The sequence below is a fragment of the Salvelinus alpinus genome, chromosome 29 (genome assembly GCF_045679555.1).
Source record: "Salvelinus alpinus chromosome 29, SLU_Salpinus.1, whole genome shotgun sequence".
In the NCBI taxonomy this organism is placed as follows: Eukaryota; Metazoa; Chordata; class Actinopteri; order Salmoniformes; family Salmonidae; genus Salvelinus; species Salvelinus alpinus.
In genome coordinates, this window is record NC_092114.1 from 19,402,442 (window position 1) to 19,424,041 (window position 21,600).

The window sequence follows — 21,600 nt, forward strand, 5'->3', positions numbered from 1 at the left end:
TGGTGCTGGCTGCATCATGTAATGAGTCTGCTTGACATCGGCAAATACCGTGAAATAAACGGGATGGAGCTAAGCACAGGCAAAATCCTAGAGGAAAACATGCTTCAGTCTGCTTTCTTACCAGACACTGGGAGATTAACTAACCTTTCAGCAGGACAATAAGCCCAAATGTACACTGGAGTTACCAAGAAGACGGTGAATGTTCCTGAGCTGCCAAGTTACACTTTTGACTTATATCTGCTTGAAAAACTATGGCTGTCTAGCCATGATCCTCAACACCTTGACAGAGCTTGAATATTGTTTTTATGGGAAAATATTGCACTACAGGTGTGCAAAGCTGTTATGAGGCTTACCCAAGAAGACCCAGCTGTAATCAACGCTACAGGTGATTCTAACATGTATTGACTCGGGGTGAATACTTATCCAATCAATGTATGTTAGTGTTTTATTTTTCATTCATCTTTAAAAGATATACATTTTCTTCCACTTTGACATTACAGAGTATTTTGTGTAGGCTGTTGACAAAAAATTACAATGAAATCCATTTTAATCCCACTTTGTAACACAATAAAATGTGAAGAAATCCAAGGAGGGTCAAGACTTCCTATAGACATACTTTTCTACAACAAAGTCAACTAAACAAAGGCATTAGTATTTTCATATTTTATCAAAAGTTAAATGTTCCTCTTGCTATCTTATTAACAGTTATTAGTTCTCTTAGTTATTGGTATAGATATCTTCTTTGTGATGCATTTATGAATGTGCTAAAATTCAACTTGGTACTGAAGAACCTCTGAGTAAAAATCCTGGGGCCTGTTAAGGATTATATAATGTTACAGAACATTGAGATAGAAATGTATTGTGTAGAACAGATATGCTTGTCTGTCAGGTACGACAGGGAATCCAGTAAGCTCTTGATTCTATTTCTATCTGCACCATTCAAAACGTTTCACACCACTGAATACACCCCAAATTTGCAGCCTGTGGCTGTAGTACCATCGGTGGGTCTACAGGGGGTGTCTGTCCGACAGCAGGCGACTCCTCTCCTCGTTGGTGGGGAATATTACCTCCCTCAGCCGGCCCATACGACCCCCAACACCAACATGGCCACTGGCGTCCTCCACCAGGGACCTCCTCACTCGCTTGTAGACTTTATAGCGCCTGGGAGGGGAGAGAGAGGAAATGAGAGGAGGGAGAGATGGAGGGAAGGGGGAGAGATGGAGGGAGAGAAGAGGGGGACATGGGGTGGGGGAGGGAGGAGAGATGGGTGGGGGAGGGAGGAGAGATGGAGGGTAGGGGGAGATGGGGTGGGAGAGATGGGTGGGGGAGGGAGGGAGGAGAGATGGAGGGTAGGGGGAGATGTGGTGAGGGAGGAGAGATGGGGTGAGGGAGGAGAGAGGGTAGGGGGAGATGTGGTGAGGGAGGAGAGATGGGGTGGGGGAGTGAGGGAGGGAGGAGAAATGGAGGGTAGGGGGAGATGGGGTGGGGGAGTCAGGGAGGAGAGATGGGGGGGGGTGGGGTGAGAGAGGAGAGGGAGACGAGGAGGAGTGGACAGAGAGATGGAGAGAGGATGGAGGGAAAGGGGGATAGGGGAGAGAGATGAAGTGGGGGAGATGGAGATGAGAGATCATGAGTAAGGGAAACTGAGTGTGTGCACACGTAATACTGAGTGGCTTGACTTACTTGTAGGCTATGAAGGCGGTGAATGCAAAGATGGCTACCAGAATAGCACTGGAGGAGAGGACAACCTCTGCAGCATGAGGAGCTTTAGACTCTACAAACAGATGGGGGGAGGGACGGAGAGACAAGAATGTGAGGGAAATTGACAGAGTGATAGAGAGGTGGGATGGATCGAGGGGAGTCAAGAATCAAAGGGGTGGAGGATGGAAAGAAGTGGAGAGAGGTGGGATGAGATTAGGAGAGAAATAAACCACTTTAGTGTCAGGTGTAAACTGTGCCTCAATACCATCAAAAGAAACAAAATTCAAAATGAAAATCCCATCTATGGCTGTGGATTTATACACATTCACAACATTGTATCCAAAATGGCACCCTACTCCCTATATAGTGATCTACCTTGACCAGGGACCATCCATACGGCAAACTATTCACTATATACAGTGCATAAGGAAAGTATTCAGACCACTTCATATTTCCCAAATATTGTTATGTTCCAGCCTTATTCTAAAATGGATTAAATAAATAAAATCCTCATCAATCTCCACACAATGCCTCATAATGACAAAGTGAAAACAGGTTTTAAAATGTTTTGCAAATGTATTAAAATTAAAAAACAAATACCTTATTTACATAAGTATTCAGACCTTTTGCTATGAGACTCGAAATTGAGCTCAGGTGCATCCTGCTTCCATTGATCATCGTTGAGATGTTTCTACAACTTGATTTACCTGTGGTAAATTAAATTGATTGGACATGATTTGGAAATGCACACACCTGTCTATTGAAGGTCCCACAGTTGACAGTGCATGTCAGAGCAACATCCAAGCCATGAGATCGAAGAAATTGTCCGTAGAGCTCCGAGACAGGATTGTGTTGAGGCACAGATCTGAGGAAGGGTACCAAAAATGTTCTGCAGCGTTGAAGGTCCCCAAGAACACATTGGCCTCCATCATTCTTAAAAGGAAGTTTGGAACCACCAAGACTCTTCCTAGAGCTGGCCGCCCAGCCAAACTGAGCAATCGGGGGAGAAGGGTCTTGGTCAGGGAGGTGACCAAGACCGAGGGTCACTCTGACAGAACTCCAGAGTTCCTCCAGAAGGACAACCGTCTCTGCAGCACTCAACCAATCAGGCATTTATGGTAGAGTAGGCAGACGGAAGCCACTCCTCAGTAAAAGACACATGACAGCCTGCTTGGAATTTGCCAAAAGACACCTAAAGGAATCTCAGACCATGAGAAACAAGATTCTCTGGTCTGATGAAACCAAGAATTAACTCTTTGGCCTGAATGCCAGGCGTCACGTCTGGAGGAAACCTAGCACCATCACTACGGTGAAGCATGGTGATGGCAGCATCATGCTGTAGGGATGTTTTTCAGAGGCAGGGACTGGGAGACTAGTCAGGATCAAGGGAAAGATGAACGAAGAAAAGTACAGAGAGATCCTTGAAAACCTGCTCCAGAGCACTCAGCACCTCAGACTGGGGAGAATGTTCACCTTCCAACAGGACAACGACCCTAAGCACACAGTCAAGACAACACATGAGTGGCTTCGGGACAAGTCTCTGAATGTCCTTGACTGGCCCAGCCAGAGCCTGGACTTGAACCCGATAGAACATCTCTGGAGAGACCTGAAAATAACTGTGCAGCGATGCTCCCCATCCAACCTGACAGAGCTTGAGACAATCTGCACAGAAGAATGGCAGAAATACAGGTGTGCCAAGCTTGTAGCGTCATACCCAAGAAGACTCGAGGCTGTAATCGCTGCCAAAGTATTGAGTAAAGGGTCTGAATACTTATGTAAATGTGTAATTTCAGCTTTTTATTTTTTATATATTTTTTTTAAATGTCAAAGAAAATTCTAAAAACATGTTTTTGCTTTGTCATTATGGGGTATTGTGTGTAGATTGATGAGGGGGGGAAACTATTTAATCCATTTTAAAATAAGGCTGTAACGTAAGAAAATTGGGAAAAAGTCAAGGGTCTGAATACTTTCCGAATGCACTGTAGGGTGCCATTTGGGACTCAACCTGAATAACACCCCAGGGTCTAGCCCTGTGACCTACCGGGTGTGTCAGGGTCAGTGTTGATTATGGTGATGGTGGTGGTGGTGGTGAGGGCCAGGCTGCTGGTGTCCTCCAGGGTGATGTTCACACAGTAGGTCCCTGGCTCCAGGAAGGTCCTCCGCAGGTGCACCTTGCACTCCGACGATGGGGGCACATCTTCACACACGATGTTCCTCACCTGGTGGCAAGAGGGGTCCGAGACGATGGTGCAGGCTGAGGTGGGAGTGCTTGGGGAAGGCGGAGAGGAGGAGGAGAGAGGAGGGTGGTTATGGTAGATGGATGGGGCAACTATGGAGTGGTTTGTGAGTTAATATTCATTACAAATGACATTTTTCACTAGTCCAAAAACATGTCTGAGGGTTGCCTTAGCCACATTCAATTGTGTTCCACTCACCTGCCCAGGCACTTGACCAGGAAGCTTATGTCAGTGTTGGTGACCTTGGCAGCAGACACGTCCACGATCCGATTGGCTGGCAGGCTGTTGATTAAGTGCTTGGGTTCTGTGATTGGGTAAGGCATGGATGGAGTGATTAAAACATGCTTGGATTGAAGACTTTTCACATTGGAGCAAATACTTCCACTCCCATTGATATCAATACATGATTAAGTGAACATTTGTGTAGACATTGGGCAGTGGAACTTAGTATTTGCCCCTATGAGAGTGTTTATGGCCGAAATGGCACCCTATTCCCTATATAGGGCACTACTTTGACCAGAGACATATGGGAGCCTTATGGGCCCCAAAGTAGTGCACTATAAATGGAATATGATGCCATTTGAGATGCACTATATCCTCATCCACCCACCAATAATGGTGATGTTGGTCTGGAAGTTTCCGTAGAAGTAGCGGAAGCAATCATTGGCTGCCAGATGTGCGTGGCGGAGCTGGGCCATGGGGGTGGGGCCAGCCGGCAGGGACATTGGGGTAGGGCCAGTGGGCAGGGACATGGGGGTGGGGCCAGCTAGCAAGAACTGGGCAAAAAGTTGTATCGGGTTGAACAGCGCCACGGTCACGTCAGCAACCGTCGGGGGGAGGGGCTCTGTCGTCGGGAAGCCTGTAGTCATAGGAACAGGTGTGTTGGAGGCGGGTCTGGCAGTGGTGACTGGCACTGGAAACGAGACAGTGGAATTTGGACAGTTTATGTCAGATGAATAGAACTAAAATCACAAGAGAAAACACTTCCTCATACAATCTGGCAGACACTTCTATTCAACGCACATTACAGAGGTCATTCTTACCAAAACCATGGGTTGTCTCCATTTTGTGAGTGATGGAGTGAGTTCCAGGGGGAGGTGTGTGGGCCGCTGAAGGAGAGAAAAAGAGTGATATGACACATAACGCTTCAAAGACGGACGTGGGGCTGCAGCGCAATCAGCGCAAACAACATTCCCCCAATGGTGCATACCTTATTCCAGGCTGGAGTGCCAGTAGTATGGTGAATACTCATTAGTGTGTACTATGTACTTCTAGGTTTGTGTACCTGCAATATCCACTGAAGTGAAGTGTGACTCAGGTGTGCGTACCTGTAGTTTGCGTGGGCGGAGGACATGGGATCTTGAACGTCGCCTCCACCCTCAGCTTCACGTTGACATCTCCAACCGCACTGTAGGAGTGAGTGGCTATGTTGCTATGGGTGACCAGCTGGTTGCCGTCCTTGAAGTCCCAGATGTAGTCGACGGCGTCTGCGGTCTTCAGGTAGTTACTGGGGTCGTGAACCGACACACTGAACACAACGTCCTCGCCACGCACAAATACACTGTCCGACAGGTTGGCTGATGCCTTCTGAGAAATATTCACAGCCACTGGGATCTTGTCTGTGGATGGGTAAAGGTTAACAAGAAACACTCAGACATGACACATCCGTTCATCTATACATTCATCTATCTGTATCCAGTGCTTCATTTGTAAATTGAGAGGTCCCGGAACCCATAGGGTGTGTTTGTAAATTCTCTCTGGTTATCTACTCCGATTTCAGAGCACTCACGTCTGAGTGTACCAGAGCGCAGAATAACTGCTGAATTTACAAACGAGCAATACTCGTTGAATATGACCGGTGTCCGTGATTGTCAGCAAAAAAACGTTATTAAATCGTTGAATATGACCGGTGTCAGTGAATGTCAGCAAAAAAACGTTATTAAATCGTTGAATATGACCGGTGTCAGTGAACGTCAGCAATTTTTAAAAATTAAATCGTTGAGTATGACCGGTGTCAGTGAACGCCAGCAAAAAAACGTTATTAAATCGTTGAATATGACCGATTTTTTTTAAATAAATGAATGTAGGCTACAGCACATATGAGAATATATAGGCCTCCTGCCTATGTGAAAACATGAAGCACATATTCAGATTAACTTCACAGTACAGAACAAGTTTGTAAAAAAAACATTTTCCTCCCTTAGTTTTCAAAACATCCCACAATGACTTTCCCCATGTTAAGTCCATTTAACTCCTGACAGTCAATTTCTTGCTCAAAGCCATGAGCAGGCCTGTGGCTGTGACATTTAGCCTCCTTCTACGGCTGTTTGGATGATGTGTAAGAGAGACTATACTACGCCTGCGTTACAATCAGCAAAATCCCTGACTCCCTATGGCTAGTCAGAATGTATTAAATACGTGAAAGCAAAGTGCTAAAGCTCCACCTGACTAAGGGCTTGGTGTCCTATAAGATGTACAAGGGGAGGGGCTTGGTGTCCTATAAGATGTACAAGGGGAGGGGCTTGGTGTCCTATAAGATGTACAAGGGGAGGGGCTTGGTGTCCTATAAGATGTACAAGGGGAGGGGCTTGGTGTCCTATAAGATGTACAAGGTGAGGGGCTTGGTGTCCTATAAGATGTACAAGGGGAGGGGCTTGGTGTCCTATAAGATGTACAAGGGGAGGGGCTTGGTGTCCTATAAGATGTACAAGGTGAGGGGCTTGGTGTCCTATAAGATGTACAAGGGGAGGGGCTTGGTGTCCTATAAGATGTACAAGGTGAGGGGCTTGGTGTCCTATAAGATGTACAAGGGGAGGGGCTTGGTGTCCTATAAGATGTACAAGGTGAGGGGCTTGGTGTCCTATAAGATGTACAAGGGGAGGGGCTTGGTGTCCTATAAGATGTACAAGGGGAGGGGCTTGGTGTCCTATAAGATGTACAAGGTGAGGGGCTTGGTGTCCTATAAGATGTACAAGGGGAGGGGCTTGGTGTCCTATAAGATGTACAAGGGGAGGGGCTTGGTGTCCTATAAGATGTACAAGGGGAGGGGCTTGGTGTCCTATAAGATGTACAAGGGGAGGGGCTTGGTGTCCTATAAGATGTACAAGGGGAGGGGCTTGGTGTCCTATAAGATGTACAAGGGGAAGGGCTTGGTGTCCTATAAGATGTACAAGGGGAGGGGCTTGGTGTCCTATAAGATGTACAAGGGGAGGGGCTTGGTGTCCTATAAGATGTACAAGGGGAGGGGCTTGGTGTCCTATAAGATGTACAAGGGGAGGGGCTTGGTGTCCTATAAGATGTACAAGGGGAGGGGCTTGGTGTCCTATAAGATGTACAAGGGGAGGGGCTTGGTGTCCTATAAGATGTACAAGGGGAGGGGCTTGGTGTCCTATAAGATGTACAAGGGGAGGGGCTTGGTGTCCTATAAGATGTACAAGGGGAAGGGCTTGGTGTCCTATAAGATGTACAAGGGGAGGGGCTTGGTGTCCTATAAGATGTACAAGGTGAGGGGCTTGGTGTCCTATAAGATGTACAAGGGGAGGGGCTTGGTGTCCTATAAGATGTACAAGGGGAGGGGCTTGGTGTCCTATAAGATGTACAAGGGGAGGGGCTTGGTGTCCTATAAGATGTACAAGGGGAGGGGCTTGGTGTCCTATAAGATGTACAAGGGGAGGGGCTTGGTGTCCTATAAGATGTACAAGGGGAGGGGCTTGGTGTCCTATAAGATGTACAAGGTGAGGGGCTTGGTGTCCTATAAGATGTACAAGGGGAGGGGCTTGGTGTCCTATAAGATGTACAAGGTGAGGGGCTTGGTGTCCTATAAGATGTACAAGGGGAGGGGCTTGGTGTCCTATAAGATGTACAAGGTGAGGGGCTTGGTGTCCTATAAGATGTACAAGGGGAGGGGCTTGGTGTCCTATAAGATGTACAAGGGGAGGGGCTTGGTGTCCTATAAGATGTACAAGGGGAGGGGCTTGGTGTCCTATAAGATGTACAAGGGGAGGGGCTTGGTGTCCTATAAGATGTACAAGGGGAGGGGCTTGGTGTCCTATAAGATGTACAAGGGGAGGGGCTTGGTGTCCTATAAGATGTACAAGGGGAGGGGCTTGGTGTCCTATAAGATGTACAAGGGGAGGGGCTTGGTGTCCTATAAGATGTACAAGGGGAGGGGCTTGGTGTCCTATAAGATGTACAAGGTGAGGGGCTTGGTGTCCTATAAGATGTACAAGGGGAGGGGCTTGGTGTCCTATAAGATGTACAAGGTGAGGGGCTTGGTGTCCTATAAGATGTACAAGGGGAGGGGCTTGGTGTCCTATAAGATGTACAAGGTGAGGGGCTTGGTGTCCTATAAGATGTACAAGGGGAGGGGCTTGGTGTCCTATAAGATGTACAAGGGGAGGGGCTTGGTGTCCTATAAGATGTACAAGGGGAGGGGCTTGGTGTCCTATAAGATGTACAAGGGGAGGGGCTTGGTGTCCTATAAGATGTACAAGGGGAGGGGCTTGGTGTCCTATAAGATGTACAAGGGGAGGGGCTTGGTGTCCTATAAGATGTACAAGGGGAGGGGCTTGGTGTCCTATAAGATGTACAAGGGGAGGGGCTTGGTGTCCTATAAGATGTACAAGGGGAAGGGCTTGGTGTCCTATAAGATGTACAAGGGGAGGGGCTTGGTGTCCTATAAGATGTACAAGGGGAGGGGCTTGGTGTCCTATAAGATGTACAAGGGGAGGGGCTTGGTGTCCTATAAGATGTACAAGGGGAGGGGCTTGGTGTCCTATAAGATGTACAAGGGGAGGGGCTTGGTGTCCTATAAGATGTACAAGGGGAGGGGCTTGGTGTCCTATAAGATGTACAAGGGGAGGGGCTTGGTGTCCTATAAGATGTACAAGGGGAGGGGCTTGGTGTCCTATAAGATGTACAAGGGGAGGGGCTTGGTGTCCTATAAGATGTACAAGGGGAGGGGCTTGGTGTCCTATAAGATGTACAAGGGGAGGGGCTTGGTGTCCTATAAGATGTACAAGGGGAGGGGCTTGGTGTCCTATAAGATGTACAAGGGGAGGGGCTTGGTGTCCTATAAGATGTACAAGGGGAGGGGCTTGGTGTCCTATAAGATGTACAAGGGGAGGGGCTTGGTGTCCTATAAGATGTACAGGGGGAGGGGCTTGGTGTCCTATAAGATGTACAAGGGGAGGGGCTTGGTGTCCTATAAGATGTACAAGGGGAGGGGCTTGGTGTCCTATAAGATGTACAAGGGGAGGGGCTTGGTGTCCTATAAGATGTACAAGGGGAGGGGCTTGGTGTCCTATAAGATGTACAAGGGGAGGGGCTTGGTGTCCTATAAGATGTACAAGGGGAGGGGCTTGGTGTCCTATAAGATGTACAAGGGGAGGGGCTTGGTGTCCTATAAGATGTACAAGGGGAGGGGCTTGGTGTCCTATAAGATGTACAAGGGGAGGGGCTTGGTGTCCTATAAGATGTACAAGGGGAGGGGCTTGGTGTCCTATAAGATGTACAAGGGGAGGGGCTTGGTGTCCTATAAGATGTACAAGGGGAGGGGCTTGGTGTCCTATAAGATGTACAAGGGGAGGGGCTTGGTGTCCTATAAGATGTACAAGGGGAGGGGCTTGGTGTCCTATAAGATGTACAAGGGGAGGGGCTTGGTGTCCTATAAGATGTACAAGGGGAGGGGCTTGGTGTCCTATAAGATGTACAAGGGGAGGGGCTTGGTGTCCTATAAGATGTACAAGGGGAGGGGCTTGGTGTCCTATAAGATGTACAAGGGGAGGGGCTTGGTGTCCTATAAGATGTACAAGGGGAGGGGCTTGGTGTCCTATAAGATGTACAAGGGGAGGGGCTTGGTGTCCTATAAGATGTACAAGGGGAGGGGCTTGGTGTCCTATAAGATGTACAAGGGGAGGGGCTTGGTGTCCTATAAGATGTACAAGGGGAAGGGCTTGGTGTCCTATAAGATGTACAAGGGGAGGGGCTTGGTGTCCTATAAGATGTACAAGGGGAGGGGCTTGGTGTCCTATAAGATGTACAAGGGGAGGGGCTTGGTGTCCTATAAGATGTACAAGGGGAGGGGCTTGGTGTCCTATAAGATGTACAAGGGGAGGGGCTTGGTGTCCTATAAGATGTACAAGGGGAGGGGCTTGGTGTCCTATAAGATGTACAAGGGGAGGGGCTTGGTGTCCTATAAGATGTACAAGGGGAGGGGCTTGGTGTCCTATAAGATGTACAAGGGGAGGGGCTTGGTGTCCTATAAGATGTACAAGGGGAGGGGCTTGGTGTCCTATAAGATGTACAAGGGGAGGGGCTTGGTGTCCTATAAGATGTACAAGGGGAGGGGCTTGGTGTCCTATAAGATGTACAAGGGGAGGGGCTTGGTGTCCTATAAGATGTACAAGGGGAAGGGCTTGGTGTCCTATAAGATGTACAAGGGGAGGGGCTTGGTGTCCTATAAGATGTACAAGGGGAGGGGCTTGGTGTCCTATAAGATGTACAAGGTGAGGGGCTTGGTGTCCTATAAGATGTACAAGGGGAGGGGCTTGGTGTCCTATAAGATGTACAAGGGGAGGGGCTTGGTGTCCTATAAGATGTACAAGGGGAGGGGCTTGGTGTCCTATAAGATGTACAAGGTGAGGGGCTTGGTGTCCTATAAGATGTACAAGGGGAGGGGCTTGGTGTCCTATAAGATGTACAAGGTGAGGGGCTTGGTGTCCTATAAGATGTACAAGGGGAGGGGCTTGGTGTCCTATAAGATGTACAAGGGGAGGGGCTTGGTGTCCTATAAGATGTACAAGGTGAGGGGCTTGGTGTCCTATAAGATGTACAAGGGGAGGGGCTTGGTGTCCTATAAGATGTACAAGGGGAGGGGCTTGGTGTCCTATAAGATGTACAAGGGGAGGGGCTTGGTGTCCTATAAGATGTACAAGGGGAGGGGCTTGGTGTCCTATAAGATGTACAAGGGGAGGGGCTTGGTGTCCTATAAGATTTACAAGGTGAGGGGCTTGGTGTCCTATAAGATGTACAAGGGGAGGGGCTTGGTGTCCTATAAGATGTACAAGGTGAGGGGCTTGGTGTCCTATAAGATGTACAAGGTGAGGGGCTTGGTGTCCTATAAGATGTACAAGGGGAGGGGCTTGGTGTCCTATAAGATGTACAAGGGGAGGGGCTTGGTGTCCTATAAGATGTACAAGGGGAGGGGCTTGGTGTCCTATAAGATGTACAAGGGGAGGGGCTTGGTGTCCTATAAGATGTACAAGGGGAGGGGCTTGGTGTCCTATAAGATGTACAAGGGGAGGGGCTTGGTGTCCTATAAGATGTACAAGGGGAGGGGCTTGGTGTCCTATAAGATGTACAAGGTGAGGGGCTTGGTGTCCTATAAGATGTACAAGGGGAGGGGCTTGGTGTCCTATAAGATGTACAAGGTGAGGGGCTTGGTGTCCTATAAGATGTACAAGGGGAGGGGCTTGGTGTCCTATAAGATGTACAAGGGGAGGGGCTTGGTGTCCTATAAGATGTACAAGGGGAAGGAAGGATAGTAGATGGGAGGAAGCAAGGTTGCTGATTGAGACACGTGATGCTTGGAGAGTAGACATGAAGTGTATACAGCGAACTCACCTGTGACAAAGAAGACGGCCTTGTCGGTGGCCAGGGGGCTGTACTTCCTGCGCTCGCGTTTCCTGTACACCATGACCTCCATCAGCTCCGCCCCCAGAATGATGTCACTGGTGTTCACTGTCAGGGTGGAGGAGGAGCCATCACACGTCTCAGAGTACTGACCTGGGGGAGGGAGGAGGGAAGGAGAGATGGAGGAGGGAAGGAGAGATGTAGGGAGGGAGGAGAGAAGGAGAGATGGAGGGAGGGAGGAGAGATGGAGGGAGGGAGGAGGGAAGGAGAGATAGAGGGAGGGAGGCGGGAAGGAGAGATGGAGGGAGGGAGGAGAGAAAGAGAGATGGAGGGAGAGAAGGAGAGATGGGGAGGGAGGAGAGATGGAAGGAGAGATGGAGGGAGGGAGGAGAGATGGAGGGAGGGAGGAGGGAAGGAGAGAGGGAGGGAGGGAGGAGGGAAGGAGAGAGGGAGGGAGGGAGGAAGGAAGGAGAGATTGAGGAAGGGAGGAGGGAAGGAGAGATAGATGGAGGGAGAAGGGATGGAGGGAGGGAGGAGGGAAGGAGAGATAGAGGGAGGACGGGAGGAGGGAAGGAGAGATGGATGGAGGGAGGAGGGAACGAGAGATGAGGGAGGAATCAGAGTGCAGAAAGAGTTTGAGTAATAGCAGATCTCCATCTCTAAGCATCCCTCCATCTCTAACCTCCACACCTTTAATAGAGCTCATCTAATCAATCAAATTCAATCAATTGTATTTATAAAGCTTTTTTTTTACATCAGCCCATGTCACAAAGTGCTTATACAGAAACCCAGCCTAAAACCCCAAACAGCAAGCAATGCAGATGTTGAAGCACGGTGGCTAGGAAAAACTCCCTAGAAAGGCAAGAACCTAGAAACCTAAAGAGGAAGCAGGCTCTGGGGGGTGGCCAGTCCTCTTCTGGCTGTGCCGGATGGAGATTCTAACAGTACATGGCCAAGATGTGCAAACGTTCATAGATGACCTGCAGGGTCAAATAATAATAATCACAGTGGTTGTAGAGGGTGCAACAGGTCAGCACCTCAGGAGTAAATGTCAGTTGGCTTTTCATAGCTGAGCATTCAGAGCATTCAGGTCGAGACAGCAGGTGCGGTAGAGAGAGAGAGTCCGGTGAACAGGTCAGGGTTCCATAGCCGCAGGCAGAACAGTTGAAACTGGAGCAGCAGCATGACCAGGTGGACTGGGGACAGCAAGGAGTCATCAGGCCATTAGTCCTGAGGCATGGTCCTAGGGCTCAGGTCCTCCAGGAGGACAGGGAGAGGGACATTGTGCATGTACAGTCGTGGCCAAAAGTTTTGAGAATGACACAAATATTAATTTTCACAAAGTTTGCTGCTTCAGTGTCTTTAGATATTTTTGTCAGATGTTACTATGGAATACTGAAGTATAATTACAAGCATTTCATGAGTGAAGTTGATGCAATGAGTCAATATTTGCAGTGTTGACCCTTCTTTTTCAAGACCTCTGCAATCCGCCCTGCCATGCTGTCAATGAACTTCTGAGCCACATCCTGACTGATGGCAGCCCATTCTTGCATAATCAATGCTTGGACTTTGTCAGAATTTGTGGGTTTTTGTTTGTCCACCCGCCTCTTGAGGATTGACCACAAGTTCTCAATGGGATTAAGGTCTGGGGATTTTCCTGGCCATGGACCCAAAATATCGATGTTTTGTTCCCCGAGCCACTTAGTTATCACTTTTGCCTTATGGCAAGGTGCTCCGTCATGCTGGAAAAGGCATTGTTCGTCACCAAACTGTTCCTGGATGGTTGGGAGAAGTTGCTCTCGGAGGATGTGTTGGTACCATTCTTTATTCATGGCTGTGTTCTTAGGCAAAAGTGTGAGTGAGCCCACTCCCTTGGCTGAGAAGCAACCCCACACATGAATGGTCTCAGGATGCTTTACTGTTGGCATGACACAGGACTGATGGTAGGGCTCACCTTGTCTTTTCCGGACAAGCTTTTTTCCGGATGCCCCAAACAATCGGAAAGGGGATTCATCAGAGAAAATGACTTTACCCCAGTCCTCAGCAGTCCAATCCCTGTACCTTTTGCAGAATATCAGTCTGTCCCTGATGTTTTTCCTGGAGAGAAGTGGCTTCTTTGCTGCCCTTCTTGACACCAGGCCATCCTCCAAAAGTCTTCGCCTCACTGTGCGTGCAGATTCACTCACACCTGCCTGCTGCCATTCCTGAGCAAGCTCTGTACTGGTGGTTCCCGATCCTGCAGCTGAATCAACTTTAGGAGACGGTCCTGGCACTTGCTGGACTTTCTTGGGCGCCCTAAAGCCTTCTTCACAACAATTGAACCGCTCTCCTTGAAGTTCTTGATGATCTGATAAATGGTTGATTTAGGTGCAATCTTACTGGCAGCAATATCCTTGCCTGTGAAGCCCTTTTTGTGCAAAGCAATGATGACGGCACATGTTTCCTTGCAGGTAACCATGATTGACAGAGGAAGAACAATGATTCCAAGCACCACCCTCCTTTTGAAGCTTCCAGTCTGTTATTCAAACTCAATCAGCATGACAGAGTGATCTCCAGCCTTGTCCTCGTCAACACTCACACCTGTGTTAACGAGAGAATCACTGACATGATGTCAGCTGGTCCTTTTGTGGCAGGGCTGATATGCAGTGGAAATGTTTTTTGGGGATTCTGTTCATTTGCATGGCAAAGAGGGACTTTGCAATAAATTGCAATTCATCTGATCACTCTTCATAACATTCTGGAGTATATGCAAATTGCCATCATACAAACTGAGGCAGCAGACTTTGTGAAAATTAATATGTGTCATTCTCAAAACTTTTGGCCATGACTGTACACTCAATGAATTATGTATTTTTGGAGACACTTACAAAAAGCTGTAAGAGAATCTACTTCAGAATATGAAAGTAAGACTTGTTTTCAGAAACTTTAATGTGTTTGGAAAGAAATTGAAAGCCGAAGTAATTTGTGATTGAGTCGACATACGCAGCGTTTACCGTGAACGGCGTCTCCGCTAAAGCAGGAAAATCTCATTCTCAAACCTTTTGGCCACGACTGTATATGTGTGTTTATGACTGTGTGCATGTCTATGGGTAATTGACTGTGTTTGAGTGAGACTCTTACCCATGGAGTGCCATACGTAGACGTAGCCCTTGTGTCTCCAGTCGTTGCTCTGAGGGAAGGGTTTCCCGTCTGGGAAGACGTTACATCTCTTCAGGTCAGTACACTTTCCAAAGCCGTAGTCATCTAGCCAGGAGGTCCAGTTAAACACATAGCCAGTCTTAAGCTGACTGTTAGCTGAACAGGGCAGTGGAGGGGAGAATTACAGTAAATTCACAGAATGTAGTACACCCTAGCCTATTTCATGTCTCAATGTTGAGTTATTCAGTTTTTGTGAATGCTTAATTGCTGATTGTATAATGATCTTGTTATCAGCTGTCGTGTGTGTGTGTGTGTGTGTGTGTGTGTGTGTGTGTGTGTGTGTGTGTGTGTGTGTGTGTGTGTGTGTGTGTGTGTGTGTGTGTGTGTGTGTGTTTTATGTGCAGGTGCGTACTTAGTGATTTCACAATCCCCAAGTGAAGAGCAGACTATGGGAGGCGCACAGTACTACATAGAGCCATGGCTACATGGAACTCTATTCCACATCAAGTAACTGATGCAAGTAGTAGAATCAGCATTTAAAAACAGATAAAAATACACCTTGTGGAACAGAGAGTACTGTGAAGAGACACACAGACACACACATACAGTTGAAGTCGGAGGTTTACAAACACTTAGGTTGGTGTCATTAAAAATAGTTTTTCAATCACTCCACAAATTTCTTGTTAACAAACTATAGTTTTGGCAAGTCAGTTAGGACATCTACTTTGTGCATGACACAAGTCATTTTTCCAACAATTGTTTACAGACAGATTATTTCACTTATAATTCACTGTATCACAATTCCAGTGGGTCAGAAGTTTACATACACTAAGTTGACTGTGCCTTTAAACAGCTTGGAAAATTCCAGAAAATTATGTCATGGCCTTAGAAGCTTCTGATAGGCTAATTGACATAATTTGAGTCAATTGGAGGTGTACCTGTGGATGATTTTCCCATGATGCCTCTTTGCTTGACATCATGGGAAAATCAAAAGAAATCAGCCAAGACCTCAGAAAAAAAAGTGTAGACCTCCACAAGTCTGGTTAATCCTTGGGTGCAATTTCCAAACGCCTGAAGGTACCACGTTCATCTGTACAAACAATAGTATGCAAGTATAAACACCATGGGACCACACAGCCGTTATACCGCTGAGGAAGGAGACGCGTTCTGTCTCCTAGAGATAAACGTACTTTGGTGCGAAAAGTGCAAATCAATCCCAGAACTGCAAAGGACCTTGTGAAGATGCTGGAGGAAACAGGTACAAAAGTATTGATATCCACAGTAAAACGAGTCCTATATCGACATAACCTGAAAGGCTGCTCAGCAAGGAAGAAGCCACTGCTCTAAAACCGCCATAAAAAAGCCAGACTACGGTTTGCAACTGCACATGGGGACAAAGATGGTACTTTTTGGAGAAATGTCCTCTGGTCTGATGAAACAAAAATAGAACTGTTTGCCCATAATGACCATCGTTATGTTTGGAGGAAAAAGGGGGAGGCTTGCTAGCTGAAGAACACCATCCCAACCGTGAAGCACAGGGGTGGCAGCATCATGTTGTGGGGGTGTGTTGCTGCAGGAGGGACTGGTGCACTTCACAAAATAGATGGCATCATGAGGCAGGAAAATTATGTGGATATATTGAAGCAACATCTGAAGACATCAGTCAGGAAGTTAAAGCTTGGTCGCAAATGGGTCTTCCAAATGGACAGTGACCCCAAGCCTACTTCCAAGGTTGTGGCAAATTGGCTTAAGGACAAAGTCAAGGTATTGGAGTGGCCATCACAAAGCCCTGACCTCAATCCTATAGAAGATTTGTGGGCAGAACTGAAAAAGCGTGTGCGGGCAAGGAGGCTTACAAACCTGACTCAGTTACACGAGGTCTGTCAGGAGGAATGGGCCAAAATTCACCCAACTTATTGTGGGAAGCTTATAGAAGGTTACCCGAAACATTTGACCCAAGTTAAACAATTTAAAGGCAATGCTACCAAATACTAATTGAGTGTATGGCAACTTCTGATCCACTGGGAATGTGATGAAATAAATAAAAGCTGAAATAAATAATTCTCTCAACTATTATTCTGACATTTCACATTCTTAAAATAAAGTGGTGATCCTAACTGACCTAAAACAGGGAATTTTTACTAGGATTAAATGTCAGGAATTGTGAAAAATGGAGTTTAAACATATTTGGCTAAGGTGTATGTCAACTTCCGACTTCAACTGTACACATGATAACTCACGCACTTTACACATAGGTAGACATGGATTTTGTATTGTAGATATGTGGTAGTAGAGTAGTGGCCTGAGAGAACACACTTGATGTGTTGTGAAAAGTTTTATAAAATGTAATGTAATATTTTTATTGTATATAACAGCCTTAATGTTGCTGGAACCCAGGAAGAGTATCTGCTGCCTTGGCAGCAGCTAATGGAGATCCTTAATAAATACAATACAATGTGGAGGCCCCAGGAAGAGGCCACACTGAGGCACGCGCACACATTTTGAAAATGGGTTTTGTCATAAAGACATTTAATTTAACTGTAAAAATGTATCACCTTTTAATGTGCCATGAACACAACCAGCTTTCATATGATTTTCAAACAAATCACTTCCGAACAGTGCACTGTGTATCCTCCAACTTTCCTTCAATTCGCAAGTGGCTGAAACTATCTCACAGGAGAACGCATCCTAGTGAGCGAAACAACGCCCCTCTGTCTTACTATGTGTAGCCCATGTATCTGATTCTGTCTGGCTGAAAATAGTATGATATACCAGTATGACACCATACAGTATCAGATACATGGGCTACACATACCCCATTGGGCACAGACGTAAATTCAACGTCTATTCTACCTTGGTTCAATGTAATTTCATTGAAATGATCTGGAAACAACGTTGATTCAACCAGTGTGTGCCCAGTGGGACATGTCCTCTGCCTGGAGGACAATGGCAGTATTATTAGCAGTACCTGTCGTTTTACTAAAGAACTTTGGTAATTTTTCTGTTAAAAATTACATCTTTCTGTTTCTTCTCATTGCTGCAACTTAATCTCAGTGACAGTCACGTTTGCAATCATATCGCGTGAAACAATGCACGGGAACTCTGTCTGGGTGGAATAGTCCTTTATTATGAACCAGTCCGTGGGTGATTAATGACACTTCATTCTAATATTACGAGAAAAACTCGAGCGGAGCATGGGGGGGGGGGGGGGCTCATGAGGCCGCTTGATGATGAGAGGCCTGAGGTAATTGCCTATTCCTCCTCATGGTAAGTCCACCACTGTGCATGTGTGTCTGTGTGTCTGGGTTTGTTCAGGCTAGGTGTGTGGTGCGTGGGTGTCTCTGGGTGGGAGTGTGTAGGTTTGTTTGTGCTAGGTGCGTGTGTGGGTGTGTTGTGACAGTGCGTGTGTAGAGTGGTTTGTGGGAAGCACCTGAGGCCTCCAGCTCCATACCATCTGGACAGTGCTCATCCCACACCAGCTCCCCGTTGGTGTCCTCCTTCTGACATGGCGGGTACTCTAGCTTGGCAGTGAATGACACCATAGAACCTTTGATTGCTGGACTGTCGCTGGTCAGGCGCACTTTGACGGGCTTACCTGGATCCGGAGGTGAAATTAGTTGATAAATGTTGTAATGTTTTAAAGTGAGAACGTTATAAACTTTATTTGCATAATTTGACAAGGTGCTCACCTTTTCTCCGCGTTAGTTCCTTGGGACCAAAGGGCGGGTAGATATAGTCATCCCACGGGTTGCTGTCTGGGTTCCAACCGGGGATCGGCGGGAACTTCATCGACAATGAATGCTTGTGAGGGAACATGTCCCGGTAAGCTGAAAGAAAGAGGAAGAGAGAGTACAATTTTGTTTTGAGACTTAGGCCTATAGATTTATGGTTAAAATTGCGCTTTTAAAAACCTTGGAAAATCTATCTAATGTGAGAGCCCTAATGTAAGTTTATCGTGTTAATTCGTTCAAACGGGCCTATTTCCTTAACCATAATAACTGTAATTTTCTGGATATGGACTGACGAGTGGAATAGATTTAGTTTAAAGTCGTGTTGTATACTGAATAAAAGTAACCTTTGGAAAATGCACAAGACAGATCTCCAAGGGCATGCGCGTAAATGGTGTAATTGGGCTCATGGGACTGTGACTGACAGGACAAGCGCACGGACGTTGGCAACACAATAACAGCTCGCGCTTCTCTGAAATTCTTATGAGATGAGCAAGGTCAGAAGAAAACAATTAAAGCAGCGTTGCTTTTTCCTTGTAAAGAGTAATTAGAAAACCACAGGGTAAACTGAGAAAAAGGCATATAAATGTCAATTATTTCGACCTATAGTTATTTGAAAGACTTGGCTGAGTGCATTAATAAACCTTTATAGGCTGAAAATGACAAATATAAAACAAACCGCATAGCAATTATCAATTAACAATGTAACAAGTATCCCTATATCATTTTAGTAATTAATTTGCCAAAACCTTATACGTCATCTGCATCCAAGCATCCTATACCGCAAACCTGATTGATGGGTACAGCTAAAACCCAAAAAGCTAACAAAAATGTACTTACTTTTGAGTCCATTTGCTTGAGAAACGAAAACAGTGCAAGCCAGAACACACACATAATGTAAAGCTCCCATTTCGACTTGAATAAAAAGCTGCACCTGTAATATCCACACAACCCTAAAGATAGTTGCTCCTCACGCAGACCCCACCAAAAACAGAACTGCTCCTTCACGCACACACATGTATTCTCCCTTTCTTCCCCCGCGTTCCCCGAGTTCCATAATTTAATACAGGGCTGCATGCACGCGCAAACATGTGATGTTGATAACAAGACGCATCTCATCCTTCATTACGTCGCGAGCCTCATGTGGACCGTCTCAGTCCACCCCCTCTGCTCTGCCCTGTCTCTTACATTTAAAACACCTAAAAAATGTCTCATGTTCTCTCGTCACCAAAACAACAACATAAATAATAATTTACCAGTATCCAGGAAGTGGAAGAATACTTGGAGGTCTGAAAGGGTAGAAGCTATACGCATGGAGTCCAAATCCTAGTCCAATTTGGTGGAGGCTGTAGTTTTCAGAAGACTCCAGACGTGAACAAATTAGGATTTGTCTGGCTAAAAGGCCTATAGCCAGGTCTGGATTTGTATGAAACATCGAAATTCAATGAAATAGAGACCCAAGCTATTTCACGAGTTATTGTAATAATTAAAATATCGAATATTATTTAATCAAAATATTCGCATATTCTACCTAAAGCCTATTTTGAATCATGACAGTTCCTGTACATCTTGATCAAACAGAGACTATTCATTTTAATTTTGCCTTATTACCGAGTTTATTATTGATGCAGATAATATTTTCGAAATAGACTTTTGTGTTGTTCAAATCCGAACCATTTTTAAACAAAAATCAATAACAATGTAGGTAAAACTTCAAAAGAAAACATATTTCGATAGGCTAATAAATACATATTTGTGTAGGCCTATAGCCTTTTCCTTAAAGCCACATTCCTGTTGAAATGCAGCCTTTACGCACAAATTGCATAATCAAATAAATAACTTTATTCAACGTATATCTGACGAATTTTACAGCATAGGTCTTGGGACATTGTCATCTAAAAAATGAGGAACTTTTCTTTTCTCCCAAATTCATGTCAACGCAGTGGTATAGGTCTATACTGCCCTATACAAACCGGAAGGTGTGCGGTTATCTTATGACGCGCGAGCCGTCTCGTTAACTCAGCCCAACCTGTGACGATCATCGTGACCGGCCATCAGTCTGCTGTCACGAGCCAGCGAGTGCAAAAACAAGGCAATGATAAATCTGTAATGTAGCATACAGTTGGCTAGCCTATTGGTCTTCACAAATAGATTATTTCGATTCTTATCAAAAGTGTGTTTTATTTAATAAAAAACGGCTTCAATTTGTTATGGCATTTTGAGTGGTGCAGGGATTCTTTCTGTCAGTCATAAAAGTAGCTACAATTATGTATTGTTTAGTGAGAAAATACTGGATTATCATGAGAGTAGCCTAACAGGCACGTGGGAGGAATATCAATGAAGGTGGTATGATGATTTGGTAACCCAGTGAAGTTGAGAAGGCTACTATGCCTGTTCTAGTCGATATAGTCAATAATTTGATGAATCCTAATGTTTGATGAATCCTAATGATAATTTAATAATATTGTTTTTGACAAACTAACCCTCTATACAATCGAATTGGCCTATACTGTATTTCCCCTTAGACTCAATGGGTCATATTCAATCAATCCAAATCAGGCACTGGGTTCCTATATGACAAAAAAAACATTATTGCTCTGAGAATTCATATTTGGGTTAGTTAAATTAAAAGTTAAAGTAACACCATTTGTGAAAACAATTCAAATGAATGATACAATTTCTCACTCCAAAATAACATACTCCTGTCTGTTTACTATTGTCATGCCCATGCCCACTCCAGTGCTCAACATTGCTGGTCTACTAACCACCAGCCCTGGTGTAACAGTTCAACTTTACGTCCATCCCCTCGCACGAACCAGGGACTCTCTGCACACATTAACAACAGTCACCCACGAAGCATCGTTACCCATCGCTCCACAAAGGCCGCGGCCCTTGCAGAGCAAGGGGAACCACTACTTCAAGGTCTCAGAGCAAGTGACGTCACCGATTGAAAGGCTATTAGCGCGCACCACCGCTAACTAGCTAGCCATTTCACATCCGTTACACTCACCCCCCTTTCGACCTCCTCCTTTTCCGCAGCAACCAGTGATCCGGGTCAACAGCATCAATGTAACAGTTTAACTTTACGTCCGTCCCCTCGCCCCGACCGCGAACCAGGGACCCTCTGCACACATCAACAACAGTCGCCCACGAAGCATCGTTAC

The 21,600-nt window shown here is 46.0% G+C and overlaps 1 protein-coding gene across 2 annotated transcripts; it reads right to left on the reverse strand.

Annotated features, from left to right (window-relative positions):
• Nucleotides 1-427: 427 nt before the first annotated feature.
• On the reverse strand, nt 428-19,530 carry LOC139559236 (protein QNR-71-like). Of its 2 annotated transcripts, none has more exons than XM_071375040.1 (12): nt 19,277-19,530; nt 18,398-18,535; nt 18,160-18,303; nt 14,691-14,864; nt 11,562-11,723; nt 5,267-5,557; nt 4,982-5,047; nt 4,549-4,851; nt 4,137-4,242; nt 3,743-3,969; nt 1,684-1,774; nt 428-1,161 (listed from the first exon to the last, which is right to left on the reverse strand). In XM_071375040.1, the coding sequence occupies exons 1-12, from the start codon at nt 19,344-19,346 to the stop codon at nt 1,008-1,010; spliced, it is 1,926 nt and encodes a 641-aa protein (XP_071231141.1). In that variant the 5' UTR covers nt 19,347-19,530; the 3' UTR covers nt 428-1,007. The 2 variants fall into 2 exon arrangements, with proteins under 2 accessions (XP_071231141.1, XP_071231140.1); XM_071375039.1 differs by having other exon boundaries at nt 18,139-18,303.
• Nucleotides 19,531-21,600: the final 2,070 nt, after the last annotated feature.